The sequence below is a fragment of the Rhinatrema bivittatum genome, chromosome 11 (assembly GCF_901001135.1).
Source record: "Rhinatrema bivittatum chromosome 11, aRhiBiv1.1, whole genome shotgun sequence".
Classification (NCBI taxonomy): Eukaryota; Metazoa; Chordata; class Amphibia; order Gymnophiona; family Rhinatrematidae; genus Rhinatrema; species Rhinatrema bivittatum.
In genome coordinates, this window is record NC_042625.1 from 96,535,704 (window position 1) to 96,555,345 (window position 19,642).

Here is a 19,642-nt window from a genome sequence, read left to right on the forward strand (position 1 = left end):
CAATCCGCGAGCCAGGATGCATCTTATTTGTGATCCAATTGGGTGATACATCCATCAATTAAATTCAACCCATTAAGCCCGCCCCCAACTAATCCCTCCCCCACCCTGCATTTTCGTTTGCATGCGCTAGCAGACGCACTTCGCCAATGAGCGAGGAGTATGCCCCATCACTCATTCTCTATTGGTCTGCACAGAGTCAATTAACGCCCTCTCTATCCGGGGCGGGACTTCGCCGTTGTATTAAGCAGGAGGACAAAGCCGCGCGTTCTCTTATCCGCCATTTTAGAAGCTTCGAGTAAGGCTTTGCGTTGTAGAAAGCGCGCTCGCTCTTTCGCACTCTTGCTTTCTCTCCTATCCAGCAGCCTGGGCGATACGTTCCGACGTACGCCCCAATTCTACCAACTAGCACTTTCCGCTGTCAAAATTTTCGACCCAAATATGTCCCGTGATAGGTTCCGAAACCGCGGTGGTGGGGGTGGCGGCGGCGTCGGTGGCGGAGGTTTCCACAGAAGGGGTGGTGGCGGGGCGGTTGGAGGCGGGGGTGGCGGCCGAGGCGGCGGACATAATCCGAGCTTTCGAGGCCCCATGCACTTGAACCAGAATCAGAACCGAGGTCCCTCGCTCCAGCAACAGAGCTCCCAGCAGCAAGAGGCCGCAAAAACTCAGCAACCGCAAGAAGCTGCGAAGACGCCGCAGCAGCAGCAGCAGCCCACGGCCTCGGCCAACAGCAGCGCTTCGGCCGGCTCGCAGCCAGCGGCAGGAGCAGGGTCTGGCCAGCAGCCGTCGGCCACGGCGCCGGCCGGGCCGCAGTCTCAGACCACGCCGCAGCCGGCGGCGGGGGGAGCCCAGGCGGGGCCGCCCCCCAAGGGAGCTTCTAATGCCGGCCAGGGGAAGCTGCAGACGACGCCGCCGCCGCCGAAGCCTGGCTCTTCCGGCCCTCCCTCGCAGGCCCCCCCGCAGCAGAAGCCTAAGCCGGGGAGCCAGCAGCAGCAGCAGCAGCAGGGATCGCGGAAGCCGCACTATCACCAGCAGCAGCACCACCCGCGCTCCATGCAGCACCAGCAGCACCAGGACCCTGTTCAGGAGGCTGAACCTGTGACCGAGGTAAGTGGCCGCCTCCGCGGGGGGGGGGGGGGGAACGACGACGACCCTGTGTCAGGCTAAGGTGGCGGGGGCCAGGGCGCGAGCCTGTCCGGACGCAGCCGTTGAGGGCGGTTGCCGGCGTGAGGCAGCGAGCGCGTTTCCGGTCGCAAATTAAGGGGGGGCATGAATGCGGTGTGAGCTGTGTTCCTCGCGTTTGTGAGATTAGGGGATCCATTATGGCGGCGGCGAGATCCCCTGACCAAAGGACCCCCCCCCCCCCCCCATTACTCAGTTTTCTCTCTCATGGGCTGCCAAGATGGCGGCGCTTCCGGTGGCGCATTTTAAAATGTCTGGCTCTTTTTTTTTTGTGGGCCCTGTACGCCATGACAGGGAGGCGGCGTGCCTCGGCGCCACGGCCTTGCCTTTCGCAGCTCCGGCCGCCTCCAGGGCACCATGTGCGACGGAGCGTAGGAGATGCAGTGGGGAAACGTAAAGCCGCCATTGGCCTAAGTGGAATTCTCTCCGCACGTGTGGGACTTAGCTCGTGCGATGACTTATTTAAATCGTTTGTTAGGGAAGTTATTATTCACTGTTATTGAATTTATCGATGTAATGACAAGATAATGTGCTATGTTTACTCCTGTTTTTGCTAATTTTACATAACATTGATATTGGCATAAACTGATACAAATTCTAGTAGCCATTCTAGTGGCCTGGCAAATGGATTACCTCAGTCAATATCGGTTACCCTTTCTTCATTTGTATCCTTTAGCCACTGCGAACTTGCTCTTCCAGGAGGGCATTCTATACACTCACCATCTTCTGTGAAAATACTTCTGATGGTCCTGAGCATAACCCCTTGCAGCTTCATATATCACCCCTATTTTACTGCTTTTTTTCTAGTCAGAATTTTTATTCCTGTTTTAATACCTTTAAGGAATTTGTTTCAAGGATGGCGCCCCACACTCCAAAGTCTCTTCTGTCCAACAGGGTAAACATAGTTACGTCCTTCAGTCTATCAAATCTTTTGATTCAGGCCCTGCACCATTTGTCAGCTTTTACTAGACAGCTTCCATCTTCTATCCTTTTTGAGATAGTTTCAGAACTGACACAATACTCTAGATGAGATCTTAACCCAATAACCTGGTAGGGGTATTATCACAATCCTGAGCATACCCAGATCAGTCTGTACCAGTGGGTTTATGCATCCCTATCGGCAGATGGAGGTTGAGAAGAAAACTTTGAGGAACTGCTACATTACCGTGCCACTTGCAGTCCTTCTATTTGCCTCCAGCAGATGGTAGAGGTGCATACCTGCAATCCCGAATGATCTGGAAACTTTGGAGTTGCTTCTCAAGGTGCCAGGTTCCTTAGTGGGTCATCCCTCGAATTGAGCCTGGCAAATGGTGGGGCTGGATATCCTTGTCTGTAGCTGCACGCTGGCTGGCTCCCTCGTTCATTCTCTGACGTCCCCTCCTTTCTGCCCCTGGCACCTTTAGGGAAGTGTTCCTTTTTGTTGGCATTTTTTTAGTAAAGTTTTTATTTAAAAAGACTGTTTTTGTGGTGTTTGAGGGCAGACAGAGTTGCTCTGCAGGGATGGGGTGGACAACCTTGAGTGCCTCGGTGAGGGAGTGGGAGCAGGGACTGCAGGCGTTCTGTGGAGGGTGTTTCCTGAAGGGGCCTTATCATACTACCATGCCATGACTTGCCTTTGTTTCAGGTGGCTGTTGCATTTTTTTTGCCGCCTGTCTTCTGACACCATGCTTTCAGAGGGTTTTCCTGGCAGGGATTCCCCTTGCGGCCTGCTGCAATTTCGGGCTGTTTTAGAGCCGACCTTCCTATGCACCATTCGGGGTTGTGCGACGATGTGGCCTAGTTTAGCCACATGATGTGGCCTTCCCCGGAGCAGGTGGTGCTTCAGTGTAGTGGTCAGATGTTGGAAAACCCGTGGGTGGAGCCCTGTAGGGCCTTTGGTACCTGGTCTACCGACTTCAATTCCCTTACCCTGTGCATCGGCTATGCTTGGGAGGGGGGCACCCTCTGCTAAGGGTCCTAAGGCCCAGAGGCCCCCTTGGTCTGTGGTGGGGGCCAAGGTGGGGATTCCTGTCCTTGCTGCTTCCCGGGGGAGGGGGGGGGGAATCACAGTCAGTGACTTCCAGCTGGGTGTGAGTCTGACCTTCCTCCACCATAGTGCAGATTCGCGAGGATGGTGTTGAGGGGCCGGTCGAGCCCAGTAGCCCTGAGCGGGTGCCTGGGGCTTTTTCCCCAGAACTTGTTTTGCTTATGCATGAGGCCTTTCTGGCAAGGAAGGCAGCTCATTAGAGACCCAAGGAGATGCCTTCGGGGCCCTCCAAGAGACTTTGTGCATCCTCTGGGGCAGCATCGGGGAGGCCAGAATGCATCGTATGTTATGGGCCATGCGAACGGACCCTGAGAGATCTGGATGATTCTGACCTCCCAGATAAGGGAGCGTTCTCACAGGCTGCAGATCTGGAGGGTGGACTCTGATGCAGACCAGAGTTCAGACTTGGATGGAAGCAAGGATGAACCAGCCCTCGCGGACACTGCGGGATGGATGGGGATGACTCCCGGGTGCGGCGCTTGTTTACAAAAGCGTAGCTCTGGCTGCTATTCCCCAGGTGTTGGAGGAATTGGATGTTAAGCTGACTCGGAAGTCGGTCAAGGAGGGCGTTAACCTGGTTCTGCAGGGTCCTCCCAGTGTGTTTCCCATTCAAAAGAAGATCCAGAAGCTCATTAATTGGGAGTGGGACTCCCCAGAAGCGGGTTGGAAGGGCCATTGTAAAGCTGTATCCCTTGTTGGAAGAGCATTTGGATTGCTTTAATGACTAAGGCTACGATTCCGATGGTGGGGGCAGCTGCCCTCAAGGATATCCAGCAACAAGCTGGAGGTTCAATTGAAGCACATGTTTGAGGTGTCAGCATTGTCTCCGGTCGACTGAGTATACTAGTATGATGCGGTGTGCTTGTTTCCGCTGGATTCAGAAGCCACAGGAGCAGGTGTTTCTGGGGGTGCTGTCCCCCACTTAGGCGACCCGTCTGGAGGCGAGGATGGCCTATGTGGCAGATGCCTTATATGACTTGGTGCGCATTGTGGCTTGGAGTATGGTGGTGGTGGCCCAGCAACTCTTATGGCTGCGAAATTGGTCAGTAGACATGGTGGTCTAAGACTCAGTTGTGTAACCTTCCCTTTAAGGGGAAGCTTCTCTTTGCGGAGGACCTGGACCAGCTCATGGGGGAAACTATGAGCAATCAGCTGCCCGAAGATAAAGGCGGTAATAGCTTTACTGCTTGACTTCGCTTTTGTGAATTAGTGGTTTTAGGCTGCTAGAGGCTCCTCTTCTGTGGGGCAAAAGCAATAGTTAATTGTCAGCATTCCTTTCGGGGAGGGGGGGGGTTAGCTTGTCCTCCAGAGATGACTCCAGGCAGGGGGCCGGTGGAGGTAAACCATCTCAATGAGGCTAGAGGTGCCCACTCCTTGGTGGCAGGAGGCATGTCCCATTTTTAGGAGGAGTGAGTTAAGGTTACCTCAGGACTGGTGGGTTCTGGAGGTGATAAGGGATGGTTACACTTTAGAAATTTTTTGCACGCTCAGTGACACCTTTCTGGAGTCGCATCGTTCTCGAAGCAAACACAACGCGGTGGAAGTAACTCTGTGCAGGTTGATAAGCTTGGAAGCCATTCTCCCGGTTACTCTGGGCAAGCAAGGGCACATATGGCATTCCTTCTACTTTGTGGTGCCAAAGGAGGGCACTTCCTGTCCTTTCTTGGTCTTGCGGTTGCCACGATTCTGGATGGAGGCTCTGCTTATGGTGATTGCAGCCATCCCCAAGGGGACGTTCCTGGTGTCATTGGACCTCACTGAGGCTTATCTGCATATCTCTATCTGAAAGGAACACTAGAAGTTTTTGCAATTCAAGGTGCTGAGTCAGCACTTTCAGTTTCAGGCCCTTCCCTTGGGTCTGGCCACTTCTCCTCGAACCTTAATGGAAGTGGTGATGGTAGCGGTGGCCTTGAAACAGGAAGGGGTGTTGATTGACATGTACCTGACCGATTGATTCATCCGGGCGAAGACTGAGGTGTGCGATCGGTGCAGTGAATGAGACAGCTTTTGAGCTCTCTGGGTTGGGCAATCAATGTGGCGAAAAGCAATTTGGTACCCTCTCAATCTCTGGAATATCTGGGAGTGTGCTTTGATACCCGGCAGGGTGAAATTGCAGTCACAAGTTTCCTGTTTGCATCTTCCAGTCCTGAAGGTCTGGGATTACCTGCAGGTCCTCTGGTCCATGAATATAAGAAATTGCCATGCTGGGTCAGACCAAGGGTCCATCAAACCCAGCATCCTGTTTCCAAAGAGGCCAAACCAGGCCACAAGAACCTGGCAATTACCCAAACACCAAGAAGATACAATGCTACTGTTGCAATTAATAGCTATTCCATAAGTAAACTTTATTAATAGCTGTTAATGGACTTCTCCAAGAACTTATCCAAACCTTTTTTGAACCCAGCTACACTATCTGCAATAACCAATCCTCTGGCAACAAATTCCAGAGCTTAATTGTGCGTTGAGTGAAATAATTTTCTCTGATTAGTCTTAAATGTGTTACTTGCTAACTTCATGGAATGCCCCATGTCCTATTATCTGATGTTGCACCTGGTTCCGTAGGCATTGGCCCACATGTGACCACTCAGAGGGCATTGTCTCTTTGGAATCATGTCAGAGTATTATGTCCCCCTGCCTCTGCAGGATGCCAGGTCCAGCTTGGTGTGGTGGCTTTTGGCCCAGTCTGGAAAACGGAATGGCCCTCTAAGTTTCTGATTTGGTGGTGCTCACCACAGATGCCAGTCTCAAAGGCTTAGGGAGCAGTGTGCATGGGACACTTGGCCCAGGGTCTCTGGTCGTTGGCAGAGAAGGCTTGGTCTATCAATTGCTTGGAAACAAGTGGTATGCAGGGCCTTGGAGGTGTTCTTGCCCATGGTCCAGGGTCGAGTGGTACAAGTGTTGGACAATGCGAGGATGGTGGCATACATCAACCGCCAAGGAGGAACAAGGAGTCACGCTGTGGCTTGGGAAGCTCAGCTGCTGTTTGCTTGGGCGGAGTGTCATCTTGAAGGGACCACAGCCTCCCATGTTGTGGGAATAGACAATGTGCAGACATATTTCTTAAGCCAACAGCAACTGGATCACGGAGAGTGGGAACTGTCCCCGGAAGCCTGGAACCACATTTTTGCCAGATGGGGGGGGGGGGGCCTCAGCTGGACCTCATGGCAACGGGGGCCAACTCAAACACGTTACGATTCTTCAGTCGTAGGCGAGAAGTCTGTTCAATGGGCCTAGATGCTCTAGTGTGTCCTTGGCCAATGGGAATACTTCTGTATGTTTCCTCTGTGGCCACTCATTGGATGAGTGCTGCGTCGTATAGAGGTGCATCCAGGGCCAGTGGTTCTGGTCACATTGTCCGTGGTTTGCGGATTTGGTGCGTCTGGTGGATGGTCATTTCCGATTGGCTAATCTGTAGGGGTTGCTGTTTTCCATGTAAATCAAACTGGAGTTGCCGGGGTTCCTAGAATGGTCTATACTCAGCAGTGGGTTGAGATCTTTAGCTTTTGGATGTTCAACCTGCGCTTTTGCGGTACTTGGTTGCAAAGCCTTTCAGACGGTCGGACTAGCTTTTTGTTTTGTTAGGTGGAGCCAAGAAAGGGGAGAAAGTGCCAAAGGCTACTTTTGCTCAATGGTTGAGAGGCTATTTCTTCAGTCTATACTAAGATTTGTGTGGTCCTGAGTTGTCTTGAAGCGCATTGCATTCTACTAGAGCACAGGTTGCTTCTTTGGAGTCTGTGTCTCCTCAGGAGATACTTAGGGCTGCTGTGAGGTCCTCGCTTCATACTTTCACCAAGCATTACTGATGGCATGTTCAGGCTCTGGAGGATGCGACTTTCATTGAAAAGTGTGGTGAGTCTTTTTGGTTCCTGTCCATTGTAGGATTGCTTTGGTACATCCCACTGGTCTGGACTGATCTGGATGTGTTCAGGAAAACTAGTTCTTACCTGCTAATTTTCATTCCTGTAATACCACAGATAGTCCAGAGATCAGCCCTGGTTTTGTTCCTGGTGCTCATATGTGCAATATTGCATTGTCCTTGCCGGTTGCAACAGTTAAGTTGGTTTAGTTATGCAGTTGTTGGGGTCTTGGGGTTTTTTGGTAACTCTCCAGTTCAGGGGGTTTCAACCCCAGGTGTTTTCCTGTTTGCCAGGAGAGAGGGGAATAGTATATAGTTTTGGCTTGGGAATAGGTCTATTCTGAGGGATTGCAGGTGGCACGCTCTGTTACGTAGCAGTGCCTCGGTTCATCTTCTGGTAGGTATGCATAAACCACTGGTCTGGACCTTTCTGTGGTATTACAGGAACGGAAATTAGCAGATAAGAAGAAATTTTCCTTTTTTTCCCATGCTGGTTGTCTTCTGTGTAGTCTAGCTTACCTCCGGTTTTAGCTGCTGCTGTCACATTGTTTTGGTCTTCAGATTGCCAGGCATTAATATCCCAAGTGGTGTCTACTTGTCTGCATGTTCAACTTTCACCACCACTCCCCCATCATTTGGCTTTTTACACTCTGCAAGACTTAACTCCTGGCATTGGATCCCAGATTCCAAACCTTGGACTACTCAAGCTTATTCAGATTACACCTTCTACAAAAAGACACTTTTCCTTCTAACTCTTCTGTAGTATTGCTCACGAAGGTATTAAACAGAACTGGTTCTAGAAACCAATCTTGAGACACTCCACTTATCACATCTCTCTCCTCAGAATAGGTTCCAATGATGACTATTCGCTGTCAGTTAACTAGTTTCTGATCCATTCCACCACCAGTCCTCTCTCCCCACCTCCCGAAGCAAGGCGCGAAAAGCAGCCTTGCTTCAGGAGGAGGGGAGAGAGGACTGGCGGTGTAAAGCAACGAAGCGACTTACTTTTTTTAGCAGCTTCCTCTGGAGACTGACATTGGCGAAGATGACCGCATCCATCTGCTTACTGCTGCTGGTTTGTTTTGTAGTTTGAAAAAAATTCTAACTTGTCATATTCTAGTTGTAAAGTGATCCGTTCTTAGAAGTACAATTATAATATGTAATTTATATATTGTAATTTTTTACATACCTGTTTTCTGTAATGTAACTTATTTGCAGGGTGTCAAAGCAACATTGTCTCTTCTAAGGCGACCAGGAGAGAAGACCTATACCCAACGCTGCCGACTCTTTGTAGGAAATCTCCCTACCGACCTTTCAGATGATGAGTTCAAGGGTTTGTTTGCTAAGTATGGAGAGCCAGGAGAAGTGTTCGTTAACAAAGGCAAAGGCTTTGGATTCATTAAACTGGTAAGTTCAGTTTTCAGCAAAACTAGTCAAGCTTCTGTTTGTGGCATTTGTTTTTACTATATCTTTTTCTATTTTTATAGGAGTCCAGGGCTTTGGCTGAAATAGCAAAGGCAGAGCTTGATGATACCCCTATGAGAGGACGACAGCTTCGAGTCCGATTTGCCACACATGCTGCTGCACTCTCTGTGCGCAATCTTTCTCCCTTTGTGTCAAATGAGCTACTGGAGGAAGCTTTTAGCCAATTTGGTCCAATTGAGAGAGCTGTAGTTATTGTGGATGATCGTGGAAGGTCTACAGGAAAGGGGATTATTGAATTTGCATCCAAGCCAGCTGCGAGAAAAGCATTTGAAAGGTGCAATGAAGGGGTTTTCTTGCTCACAACGTAAGTATTGTGGGCTTTTTTGTATGTAGTTATATTAAACCTATGTCTTGTGTGGCATGTTCTGTGGTTAATGGCTAGTGAATGCTGTCCAGAACTGGTAAAGGAGTAACATCAGTCATCTGCACAGGATATGGCAGGATAAGAATATATCCCTTCTTGCAGGTGGAGGCCGAACTACAAGTTTTGTGGCATTACAGTATAAGAGCTGGTGCAGTAATAAACATTGTCAATATTTCTTGGTCTCTAGCAGTTATAGGCATCTGGACTGCAGTGTTGGGAAGCCCTGATAGAGCCCAAGGGACAAAGTAGACTTGAGTTCCTGTGATAGGGGCTCCAACTGAAACTCTTCTCTGAGCCGTGGCCTATTGTCTTCTCCCTCACCCCTTTGCCACCTTTGGTATTGTAGGCTTATGTCTTGTTCGCTCCCTAAGAGTTCTTTCCATGAAGCAGAATAGTGGACCGGAGTCTGCTGTGAGGACCTGGGAGGAAGGGAAAAATGGAGGCCTCAAGTGCTGAATATGTGGAGCCTGCTGCTGGCAGTTTTGTGGGCCTGGATTGCAAGTGTGCCATGACAAGATGTAGAGGGAAGAATGGGGCAGCCTATGCTACTTGGCTAAGCTCTAACAATCTCCTTGCCCCTACTGAGGCAGGGAGGAGGATCTGGATGTTTTTTTGGTGTGCCATGAGTGTAGTCTCTAAACCTAGGGTCTCCCCCACTCCAGAGCTGTCTCCTGATAGCTTATAGGCTTGTTCTGTGGGAAGCTCAGGGCTGGATGTCCTTTCTTGTAGTTTGTGCTACATAAGTCCTGAGGGACACAAAATGGCAAACTTTCAAGAGAACTCTCAAATTTGGTTATCCTTGTTTAAGCCCAAAACACCACTCCCTCCCCCAATAACATCCAGAAGAGGAACCTCCCTTAACCTCCAGCCAGTCCACCACAGTACAGGGAGAGGATGCTCTCTGCAGATTTGTCTGGCTGTTTAAGAGATGGTCGTGTTCCCTGTAGGTACCCAGATCAGTCCAGAATCCTGGAGTCTGGATTGATTTGTGGTACCACAGGAATGAAAATTAACAGGTAAGAACCAATTTTCCTTTTTGTATCCAAAGTGCTGAAATCCCTCAAGCAGGGACCCTGGAGTTCTTTCCCTTACTACTTAAGGTTATCAGAATTCATTAATATGGAAAGAAGTCCTGATGGTCTGAAGATGTGGAAAAACAATGAGCTTGTTCCTTTTGACTGGGGCTTTTGAGATGTTAGCATTAGCCTGAACTCTGAGAACGCAACTGCTTCTTGAAGCCCCAGATGGGGTTTGGAGCGCATTTGAATCTAGAGAGTTGGCCAGCATGAAGCCAGGTACAGCTTTCCTGGTAATTGTGGAGTTTGATTCAGAGCCACTATGGTTGAGGCACTGGTCAGGTAATTCCTTTCCTGTTACGTACCTGGATCAGTCCAGACTGGGTTTTGCGCATCCCCTCTTAAACCTGCCAGGTTTTATATGGAGTAGACTTAACGTCACAAGCAGGTGCTCGATGTAGTCCAAAACTATGCTCTGGCACTGGCCTTGTTTCAGATGTTGCTCTTGTCTCCCCTTGTCAGTTGGAGGCAAAAAGAGAAAGCAAGAGGCTATCTTTTAAAAGTTGATGCAATTGGGAACAGTAGTTTGGGTTGTGGTAGGCTTGGGGAAGTTACTTTGTGGTTCCGAAGGATAGAACTTTCACTTTCATTCTTGACTTTAGTGGGGGTCCTTTCCTCAAGATGCCTTGCTTTTATATAACGACATTGTTTATGCCACCAGCAGTCTGAGTATATTTAAAAAAAAAAAATGCATTCCTCCCATAGTTTTCAGGTCCTCGTGGGGCCATACATCCCCCTGGTTTGAGATGGATGAGCAGGGGATTGGTGACCTTGAGGAGGCTCAACCCTTGGCTCTGTAGGATTGTATAACCAGTGGCCCATTGCCATTTGCAGTTCCCTGTACATACCAGGATCGGTCCAGACCACTGGGTTGTCTCCCTTCCAGCAGATGGAGTCAGAAAAAACTGAAAGGCACCCCCTCTTACACTGGTGTGCCACCTGCGATCCTTCAGTATTTTCTCTGACTAAAGCAGATGAGGGTGACGGACCCTGCGGTCCTGATCCTTGGGGGGGGGGGGAAGGGTTGATCTAGATTTGAGGAAGCTTTTTCTTTCAGAAGGTTTTTGCCGCCTTGCTTTTCTTTGGCTATATCAAGCTAGCTAAAAAAAAAAAAAGTTATTAGATAATCCTTTTTTGTTTGGCTGGAGGTTGAGTGGTTTGGATCCTCCCAAGTCCCCTTGATAGAGGCTGAAATGGTTTTTGCTGGACTGTCCACAGTTGGCTTTTGAAGAGAATACTGGCAGGCTGATGTCAATACAGGAGTATATATACTGTGGTGTCAGTTTGCTCAGTCTCCATCTGCTGGTAGAGATGCATAATCCACTGGTCCTAAATTAATCTTGTCTGGTTAAGGAAATTATCAGGTACATAGTTTCTCATTGCTTAACTCCCTACTGAGTAGTGAACCTTTTTTGTATATTATACAAAATAAACATTTGTCTACTTTAGAAAATATTGAATTAATGTAGTTTGAAATATGCAAATTAAAAATTCAGTATCTTTTTTTAGAACCCCTAGGCCAGTTATTGTTGAGCCTCTTGAACAATTTGATGATGAGGATGGTCTCCCAGAAAAGCTTGCTCAGAAGCATCCAGTGTATCAAAAGTAAGTAATTTCTCTTCTGTGGGGTAGTTTTAAGCTCTCTATTTTAGATCTCTGATTTAAATGTCCTCTGTTCATAGGGTATTGATAAAATTAAATCTGTTGCAAGACTAAGCCCCAATTTTCACTGGCAAAAGATTTTATAACTATATTAAGCAATACAAACTGCTTGTAAATTGTGCCATCAATTACTGACCTTTAGTCTGTCCTAAAAGCAGTGCTTTTTTATTGTTAAAACAACTTCAGCCTCTCTGAAGGAAGAAAAGTAGGCTGAGGGTCATGTTTTTCTGCTGCCTTCCCCAGATACAACTTTTGTTTAGTGATTCACACCAATTTTTCAGTTCTAATTAGGACATCCATTACTTTGAATTGAGAACATTTTGAAGCTTACTAGTTGAATTTGTTTGTAGGGAAAGGGAGCATCCACCACGATTTGCTCAGCATGGCACTTTTGAATTTGAGTATTCTCAAAGATGGAAGTCCTTGGATGATATGGAAAAACAGCAAAGAGATCAGGTGGAGAAGAACATGAAAGATGCCAAGGATAAACTTGAAAGTGAAATGGAAGATGCATATCATGAACACCAAGCAAATCTCTTGCGTCAAGGTAATTGGGCTTCAACAATTTCTATCAACAGTTAATTTTCATACAGACTTCTGTATTTGTGCTTGGTTTTATTTTCAGACAAATGCTTTTCAAGAGTGCTGTTCTAAAGCGTTCTGTCATTAGTTCAGCAAATGTCCTGCAACAGCCTAGATGTGGGTTGTTTTACATGTGCTTTGAAATAGTATCATTGCCTCATCTGTCCCCATATCATTCAGACTAGATCAGTGACATGCTGTATTGTAGATATGTTAGATGTGATGCAGCACAGAATTGGTTACAATGTCGTGAAGGAAAGCTGTATTCTCTGCCTCTAATAGGGGGATTTAACCAATTTTATTGCCTGGACTGGCATTGCAAGATAAAATGGAAATGTGTAGTTTCATCTAAACCATAATCAACTATTAGATGTAAGTGGAATGTTTATGAATATTTGAAAAGTAGCAACAGTTCCTGTATGTACCCAGATCAGTCCAGACTCCTGGGTTTGCTTCCTTTTCAGCAGATGGAAACAGTCTCGCAGACATTGCCACATAAAGTGGTGGGCCACCTGCAGTCCTTCAGTATTTTTCTCCAGCAGGGAGAGGAGGTACAAAACCAGCAGTTTTATACCTATATATAAAAGAGCACAGTTTAGACAAATTTTCCTCCTAGGATGTTGGTACCATTCTTCCTGGTTTGAGGTGGACAATCTGGGGGTTCGGAACCCTTGTTGCTCAGCCTTTTCTCACCGGATTGGAGACTCAACCTAGTACATTGTGTCCTTTGCAGATCCTTTGAACCCTTGAGAAGGGCTACCTTGAAGTATTGGACTTTGAAAGCGCACTTTCCCTGTACATACCCGGATCAGTCCACACGTGGGTTGAGCCTCCTTTTGAGTGTTTGTTTCTATCGAAAGGGGGTTCTTTGCTCCTTAATGATCATTGACTAGATCAGCCTTAGTACTTAAAAAAAAAATAAATTTACAATTAAATAAATTTGGTTAGAGCAGCATAAAGGGCTTTGTGCCCATAAGCCTTGATACCCGGAGGGAGTGAGTAATACCTGGGTAGGGGGGATTTACCAGTGAGCTAGTCCCTCCCCCTCTGATTCCAGATGCTTCATTCCTCTCAAGGGAGATATTTCCTGTTATATTCCAGGGAGGTACATTCCCCTGATTCACTGGCTCCATTTTTTGTATAAATAAAATTACTTCAAAGCCTGCTCTAAGTACCTGGGGCTTCAGAGGAAATGACTAAATTGTTTTGTGTTTAAACAATTTTTATTGGGTTATACAATAACAGTACAGATCACAACACCTGGAAGTGAGAGGAACTCTGATCTCACCCCAGAACAGTATCACCAATAAAAAAAAAATCTCTACAGCATCCCCCCACCCAAACCAACCCTCCCCTTTTTCATTATAGAAGTGAGTAAAACTGTAGGTACTACTAAATAGTCCCCCTCTCCCTAGGCAAGATCATCCCTTACAGAAATAGAAAGAGAAATGAAAATTAATCGTTGACAACAAGACTGCGAGCACGGGGGGGTCAACGCCTGCAGGTATGGCTGCTAGATCCTCAGAAATCGCCTGCGGTGCTGGGGTGTCATCCGAGCCTCCAGGCTTTCCATGGTCGTCATGAAGTGCATACTGTTCCGCCAATACCAAAAGGAAAGGGGACTCAGCAGACCGCCAGATCGAGAGAATAATCTTCTTTCCCACCAAACAGGCCTTGGAGAGAAGCTAATGCGAGCCAGGGTCCTGAATCCAAATCGGGGAGATGCAGCCAAAAAGTAGCCACAAAGGAGCAATAGGGAAACATCTAGCAGGTCCGCTAGATAATTTGCCACTCGATGCCAAAATCGTCGAACCGGGCCGCAAGCCCAAAACACATGCAAAAGTGTACCCCTGTTATGACCACACTTAAGACAAGCTGCTGTAGGGGCTATAGCAAAATGCCTGGCCAACACAGGGGGAGACACATGCCCGGCATAAAAATTTAAATTGCAACTCCCGGTAATATTGATTCTTCGTGACCCTGGCTATGCGTCCAAAACATCTTAATATCGATTGAGTGACCATAAACTCCCCATCTTCATTCCAACACGTCTCCAGTATCTGAATTTGTTCTAGTGCTGACCTTCGCCGCAGACACTTATAATACATTGACAGTGAGGGAGCAACGCGACGCTCAAAATGGAACACATTGTCCAAAATCAGATAAGATGAGGGTAACCTTGCATCTGCTGGGAGGGCCCGTAGGTAATGACAAATTTGCATAAATGGGAAGGTGTCACCCCAAATCCATATTGGGACATAAAATCTGAATATGAGAAAAGCATCCCCTCACATGTTGACAAATGACCTAGTAGTGTGACCCTTCGGGCAAACCAAGACTGAAAAACCGAAGACTGTGTTCCCGGGCTAAAATCGGCATTCCCACCTATCGGCAGGAAGCTGCAATCTTCGAGCTAAGTTTCCACGTCTTCCGCAGCGGGCCAATCATGGCTGTATGAGTCAAAAAAGAGGGCAGGGATGCCGAGTTAGTTTGTAGCACATACGAGGGGGCCCAAGGATACATCAAGGCTCTATCCGCTACCAGGGATGTGTGCATGGACTCGTCCACCAACCAGTCTCTCACAATTCGCAAATTACTAGCTAGGTTATACTCAGGCAGCCCAAGGTCCCCCCTACCAGTTGCACCCTTTAATCAGGATAGGGGAACTCTTGCTCTCTCCCCTCCCCAGATAAATTTCCTGATCGCTCTCTCAACCACCTTTGTCTCTGCGCTGAGCCAATATTGGGAGATTCTGGAAAAGATAAAGCCATCTAGGCAACAGTATCATTTTAACCATATTTATCCAGCCACTAAGGGAAAGGGGAAGTCGACTCCAGCCCGTCAAGCTGTCAATCGTTACCTGTATCTGAGAAGAGACATTAACCTGATAGACGTTCTGTATCTACTGGTAGCTGCACCCCCAAGTATTGCAGCAACTCTCCCGCCCATCTCAGTGGAAACTCGTCTGGCCATGTATCTCTAAATTGGGAGGATAGGCTAGCGCAGAAGACTTGGTGGCATTTAAACTAAAGCCCAAGAATTCCGAAGTCCCAAATCGTCTTCATTAAGACAGGAAGGGATCTCTGGGGATCTGTGAGAACCAGCAAGTCATCCGCGAAAGCCACCGTTTTAAAGATTTGACTACCCATACGGACCCCCCTTTCCCTCGAGTGCTTTGAATGGCAAGGAAAAGAGGCTCGAGCTGAAGGATGAACAATAGGGGCGATAAAGGGCAGCCCTGCCTGGTCCCTCTAGCTATCTCCAGCGGTTCCGACTGTGTGCCATTAGCGATAACGACCGCCATCCTCTCCAGTACAGTAAAGAGATTTCCATTCCACTCTATCAAACGCTTTCTCAGCGTCGAAGCTAATAGTGAGGTAAGAAATATCCATTTGGCGACACATGGTCATAGCAACCAACACCCGCCTAATGTTTGCCAGTGCATAACGCTGTGACAAACCCGACCTGATGGTCTCCAACTAAGGAGGGGAGGAGGACAGCCAATCTGCCAAAATTTTTGCTAATATTTTGACATCTACATTCAGTAAGGAGATTGGCCTATAGGACTCAGGAAGAAGGGGATCCTTCCCCTCTTTAGGAATAAGCGTGATGTGAGCCTGATTCTCATAAGCAGGGAAAGATCCCTGGCGGATGAGATCCATAAATCCCTCTGCCAATTGACCCGCTATTTGCTCCTTTAAAAGTTTAAAAAATTCCGCTGTGTAACCATCTGGGCCTGGAGCCTTCAGGGGGACGTAGGCGGCTAATAACCAACCTCACCTCCTCCTCTTTTATGGGGCCATTTAAACTCTCCTCCATCAAGCACAGGAGAGACACCTTGGAGCAAAAGTTATCCCAAACCTCCTCACTACCCACTGTAGATGTGTATAAATCAGCATAATAATTACGAAAGATTTGTAGGATAGAGAGGGAGTGTCCCTCACAGTCCTACCCGTGGGCATACGCAATGCAGGGATGTGCCTGCGACCCCGAGTCGACCGGAGAAGGTTAGCCATTATGCGGCCTGTTTTGTTGGAATATTGAAACAATTGGAACTTAAGAAGAGAATCCCTTTTTTAGCACGCTGATGAAGAGAATTTAATGCCCCCTGGACCGAGCGGTAATGGTCCCGGTTATGGGGTGTCCCTGCCCTATTAAAGGCTGCTCGAGCAGTAGTCAACTACCTGGTTAACTGCAAGATCCTTTTGTTAAGCATTTTACTTCTATGGGCCATATACGAAATAATCTCCCCTCGCAGAACTGCCTTCGCCACTGACCAAAGCAAGATCGGTTGCGAATTGTGAGATTGGTTACAGGCCAGATAATCAGCCCACTTTGCCCTCACATGCTCCTGAAAATGGCTGTCATTGGCCAAAAAATAGGGGTAACGCCAGAGTCTTGTTTCCGGTTGCCTGCCTCTAAACTGAAAATCCACCCATACGGGCGCATGGTCTGAAATCACAATTTTATCAATTTCTGCACCCTGCACCTGCCCAAAGGCGTGACCACTGATTAGGAAAAAATCCAATCTGGATTGTGAGCCATGCGCCCGCGAGACATGGGTAAGGTTGCGTTCCAGCGGATGCAAAGTTCTCCATGTCTAGTAAATGCAGTGTATCTTCCAACATTACAGGACCCCTCCCCATTCCATGCTCCCTCTGTCTCGCGGGTCGAGCATCCAACTCTCCATCTTTAACTGTATTGAAATCTCCGCCCACTACAAGTATGTCAGTCAAACGTGGTAGCAAATATGAGTATAAACATCTGAAAAAATGGGGGTTATAGGTATTAGGGGCCATATACAATACAAAGCACTACAGTTTGCCCATACAATTCAGTAATGAGAATAATATATCACCCTTGAGGGTCTGTGATTTCCTTCAATATCTGCAAAGGTAAGTTTTTATGTATTAAAATAGCAACCCCCTGCTGAGCTAGAGGACCCCCTGCCCCTCTGATCTCTCCTACCCAGTCCCGCTTCAAGTACCTAAGTTCCGATACCGCAAGATGTCTCCTGTAGAAATGCCACAGACACCTGCTTACGTTTCAGTAAAGTGAGAACTTTAGAACGCTTAATCGGGGAGTGTAATCCAGACATTCCATGATATCACCGGTGTAAGATTAAGCAAACCAGAAAAACCAACATCCACAGGAATGCCTTGTATCCCACCTCAAAGGGGTAGGGACCCTCCCAGCCAAGGCCCCCACCTTTATTTATTTATTTATTTAGAAACTTTTATATACCGGTATTAGTGGGGACATCATACCGGTTCACATGTTAACAGAAGGTTTGGAAATACATTTCAACAGGGAAGGCAAACTGGGCAGGGGGTTAACCTAAGGCAGTAGGAAAATAGATTAAACAAGAAATCAACAAGAGGTCATAACAAGAAGACAATGTACAATGTGATTATAATTTCTTAATATAAGGAAAAGGGCGGTCACCTAGGGGGTAAGAGCAATAGAGGGGAGGGAGGGTCTATTCTGTGTAGGCTTGGTTGAACAGGAATGTTTTTAGTTTCTTTTTGAATTTGATAGCACAGGGTTCAAGGCGCATGTGGACAGGTAGGGAGTTCCAGAGGGCGGGGCCGGCAATGGATAGGGCGCGGTCACGGGTGGAGGAGAGATGAGCTGCTTTCAAGGACGGTACATGTAGAGTACCTTTGTTAGTAGATCTGGTAGCTCGAGAGGAGAGGGGGGCAGTGAAGGGGAGGGCAAGCCAGTTGGAGTTGTGTGTGTAGATAGATTTGTGTACTATGGTCAGGGTCTTGTAGTGTATACGGGATAGGATGGGAAGCCAATGTAGATCCTTGAGGACAGGGGTGATGTGTTCGTGTATCCGTGTGTTGGTAATGAGCCTTGCGGTGGCATTTTGCAATAGTTGAAGGGGTTTTATAGAGGACAAGGGGAGCCCTAGGAGGAGGGCATTACAGTAGTCCAGTTTGGAGGTAAGGGTGGCTTGGATCACTGTACGGAGATCTTGGGTGTATAGCAAGGGTCGGAGTTTCTTAAGAACGTTGAGTTTGAAGAAGCCTGCTTTGAGGATGGAGTTGATTTGAGGTTTCATGCTAAGGTTGGGATCGAGGAGAACTCCGAGGTCCCTAACAGCTGGTTGACCTGAGAGGTTAAGTTTGGGGTCATTAGGTAGGAGGTCAGGGGGATGTGAGGAGATGTGGAGGAGTTCTGTTTTTGTCATGTTGAGGGCAAGCTGAAGGTTGGTGAGGAGGGAGTTGATGGCTGCAAGGCAGTTTTCCCAGTGCTCCAGGGCGTCAGATATAGAGTTGTGAATGGGGATGATGATCTGAACGTCATCAGCGTAGAGATAGAATTTGAGTTTAAGGTCGGTGAGGAGCTAGCAGAGGGGGGTGAGATAAATATTGAAGAGGGTTGAGGAAAGAGATGAGCCTTGTGGGACTCCTTGTTGTAAAGGGTGTGAGGCAGATAGGTTGTTTCCAATTTTAACAGAGAACTTTCTGTTTGAAAGGTAGGATTTGAACCAAGTGAGAGCTATTCCTGAGATGCCGATGCTTTCTAGCCGTGTCAGGAGGTGGTGGTGGCTGATGGTATCAAAAGCCGCTGAAATGTCAAGGAGGGCAAAGAGGTAGCTGTGGCCTTGGCCCAAACCTGAGGAGGTAGTCGGTTAGGGAGAGGAGTAGTGATTCGGTATTAAAATGTTTCCTGAAGCCAAATTGGGAAACATGGAGGATAGTGTGGTTTTCAAGGTAATCCATGAGTTGTGAATTAACAACTTTTTCCATTAGCTTGGCAATAAGAGGGAGGTTGGAGATGGGGCGGAAATTGGAGGGGTCTTTGGGGTCTAGGGAGGGTTTTTTAAGAAGGGGTTTGACGACAGCGTGCTTGAGTGAGTCTGGGACCATCCCATGGGTGAGGGAGCAGTTGATAATGTCTGCTATGGCTCTGGCTATGCTGTTTGGATGGCTATTAGCGCTTTGGTGGGGATGGTGTCGCTAGGGTGAGAGGCTGGCTTAAGTTTACGAAGGAGGCTTATGATTTCCTTAGAGGAAGTGAAGTCAAGTGTGGCCATTGTGGGTTGGGATGAAGAGGGGATAGGAGTAAGGTTGGTAGGGGCACAGTGATTGGAGAGGGGAAATCTGGAGAGGAGGTTGGCGATTTTACTTTGGAAGTAGATGGCCAGTTCCTCACATTTGGTGGCTGCCTCAGAGTCTGGTATGGTATGTGGGATGGGGGTGGTAAGGCTGGCGACATAGGAAAAAAGCACTTTGGGGTTGAATTTATAGTCATGGATTTTTTTTTGAGTAGAAGTCACGCTTGTGTTTGAGTGTAGATAGTCTGTATTCGTGTAAGACTGTTTTGTAGCTGGAAGAATGTTGCGGGGTAGGGTCCTTGCGCCATTTTCTCTCTTTCTGTCTGAGATTGCTTTTTAGGATTTT

General features: G+C 47.8%; 1 protein-coding gene across 8 annotated transcripts in view; it reads left to right on the forward strand.

Moving 5' to 3' along the window:
- Positions 1–259: 259 nt before the first annotated feature.
- SFPQ (splicing factor proline and glutamine rich) overlaps positions 260–19,642 on the forward strand; it is a 70,399-nt gene continuing 51,016 nt past the window's right edge. For all 8 annotated transcript variants that reach the window (XM_029619018.1, XM_029619019.1, XM_029619016.1 and 5 more), the window contains exons 1-5: positions 260–1,104; positions 8,280–8,468; positions 8,549–8,850; positions 11,496–11,591; positions 11,999–12,195. In XM_029619018.1, the coding sequence (XP_029474878.1) occupies positions 439–1,104; positions 8,280–8,468; positions 8,549–8,850; positions 11,496–11,591; positions 11,999–12,195 (1,450 nt within the window). In that variant the 5' untranslated portion in view covers positions 260–438. The remainder of the gene's footprint in view (positions 1,105–8,279; positions 8,469–8,548; positions 8,851–11,495; positions 11,592–11,998; positions 12,196–19,642) is intronic.